We start from the raw sequence: 1589 nt of genomic DNA, 5'->3' as shown, positions 1-1589 counted from the left end.
GGCTCAGCCCACAGCCCGCCCCAGCCCACCGACCCGGAAGGCGCTCCGCGCGGGCTGGGCGGCCCTCGTCCCCTAAGTGTCCTTTGTCCTTCCGGCCACGGGACGAGCCTTTGGTGCCGGGGCAGCCCCACTCCGCACCAGCAGCCATTTAGTCCCCAGCGCCTGTCTCGCGCAAACGGGGCTCCCACGCCCACCCCACTTCCTCCCTTTTATAGTTTCATTACCAAGTGGCTTTAAAATAGCACCGCGCAGTTCGCCTAAAGGAGACTGGGGACAAAATGGAGGGAGCAGCTCGCTAATGAATTTGCGTCAGGACGTTGGTGTCCGCGGGGAGGGCGCGCGTGGGGTGAAGTCTTCCTGCGTCCCCGAAGAAAAATGCCTCTGCAACGTGCATTTTTGATGTGAAGTCGTGTTCCACGTTTCACTCTTCCCTACGACTGCGCCATGACGTGAAACAAAATACTGCATGTTGGCGAGCTCAAATCGAGAACGCGTGCATGCAGGGTCGAGCCCATTTTTCAGTCAGCAAAATAATACAATGCAATTCTTTCTAGTATTTATAATTTTTCCCCTTTAACCTTATGCCTCCTTTATGTACTTTTACATTTCACGTTCAGGTTATATGTATTTCAAAGGGCACTCCTGGGAGACTGGACTTGTAGAGTATGTCATTGTGCAGAGTCATGCTGCTTCGAACTCTGCTGCTCGCTGGCACACAGCAAGCGCTCAGTGTTAACGATGTCGAATTCTAAGTACTGTTCATTGGGCGTATTATTCCGTAAAGACCTTACTTGCATGCCCATTTAATACCTTTCTGCGATCCCAGTAACGTACACGGTGTAGAATGTGTATGTGTCACAGTTAATTTTTTTAAAGTGAGGTTTGTGTGTGTGTTGGGGGGGGGATGGGGTTGTTTTTTGTTTTTGTTTTTGAAATTGTAGTTAGAAACTACATACTGTGCCGGAACGCGGAGGCTCACGCCTGTAATCCCAGCACTTTGAAAGGCCGAGGCGGGGGGATCACGAGGTCAGGAGTTCGGGATCAGCCTGATCAACATGGTGAAACCTCCTCTCTGCTAAAAATACAAAAATTAGCCTGGCGTGGTGGGGGGCGCCAGTAATCCCAGCAACTCGGGAGCCTGAGGCAGTAGAATGGCTTGAAAACGGAAGGCGGAGGTTGCAGTGAGCCGAGATCGCGCCACTGCACTCCAGCCTGGGAGAAAGAGCGAAGGTCCGTCTGGGCGCGGGGAGAAACTACACACTGCTCGACTGTTTGCTAGGGAAAAGAAAAAAGTCACCCTGCTGGTGATATCCTGCCAATTCTGGGTTCTCCGCTGAAATTCTAATGCTAACTATGCTTTGAACTCCGGATCTGAAAAGCAGTGTTGAAGGTAGTAATATTCCGTGAAGGAGTGGGGAATTCTTTTGAAGTGGTTGTTGATTATGTTGTAAAAGGAAAACTGGAAAAATACCAAGTAAAACACCACTGAGTCATCCTATTTTATTTTTATTGTGACTTTGAAAATTTGCTAGAGTAGACATTGTTGGGGTTCATTTCATTTGCCTTTGAAAAGTATTTTCATATGGACG

The 1589-nt window shown here is 49.4% G+C and overlaps 1 protein-coding gene across 1 annotated transcript in view; it reads right to left on the bottom strand.

Annotated features, from left to right (window-relative positions):
• Window positions 1-148, bottom strand: part of LOC105521557 (cytochrome c oxidase protein 20 homolog) — an 8370-nt gene extending 8222 nt beyond the window's left edge. Inside the window, exon 1 of the mRNA XM_011955771.1 lies at window positions 34-148. Coding sequence (XP_011811161.1) covers window positions 34-148 — 115 coding nt within the window. The remainder of the gene's footprint in view (window positions 1-33) is intronic.
• Between the last annotated feature and the right edge of the window lie 1441 nt (window positions 149-1589).

This window comes from Colobus angolensis, unplaced genomic scaffold (assembly GCF_000951035.1).
Source record: "Colobus angolensis palliatus isolate OR3802 unplaced genomic scaffold, Cang.pa_1.0 Scaffold40, whole genome shotgun sequence".
NCBI lineage: Eukaryota > Metazoa > Chordata > Mammalia > Primates > Cercopithecidae > Colobus > Colobus angolensis.
The sequence above is the reverse complement of the archived record's forward strand: the minus strand, read 5'-3'. Positions and strand labels throughout refer to the sequence as shown.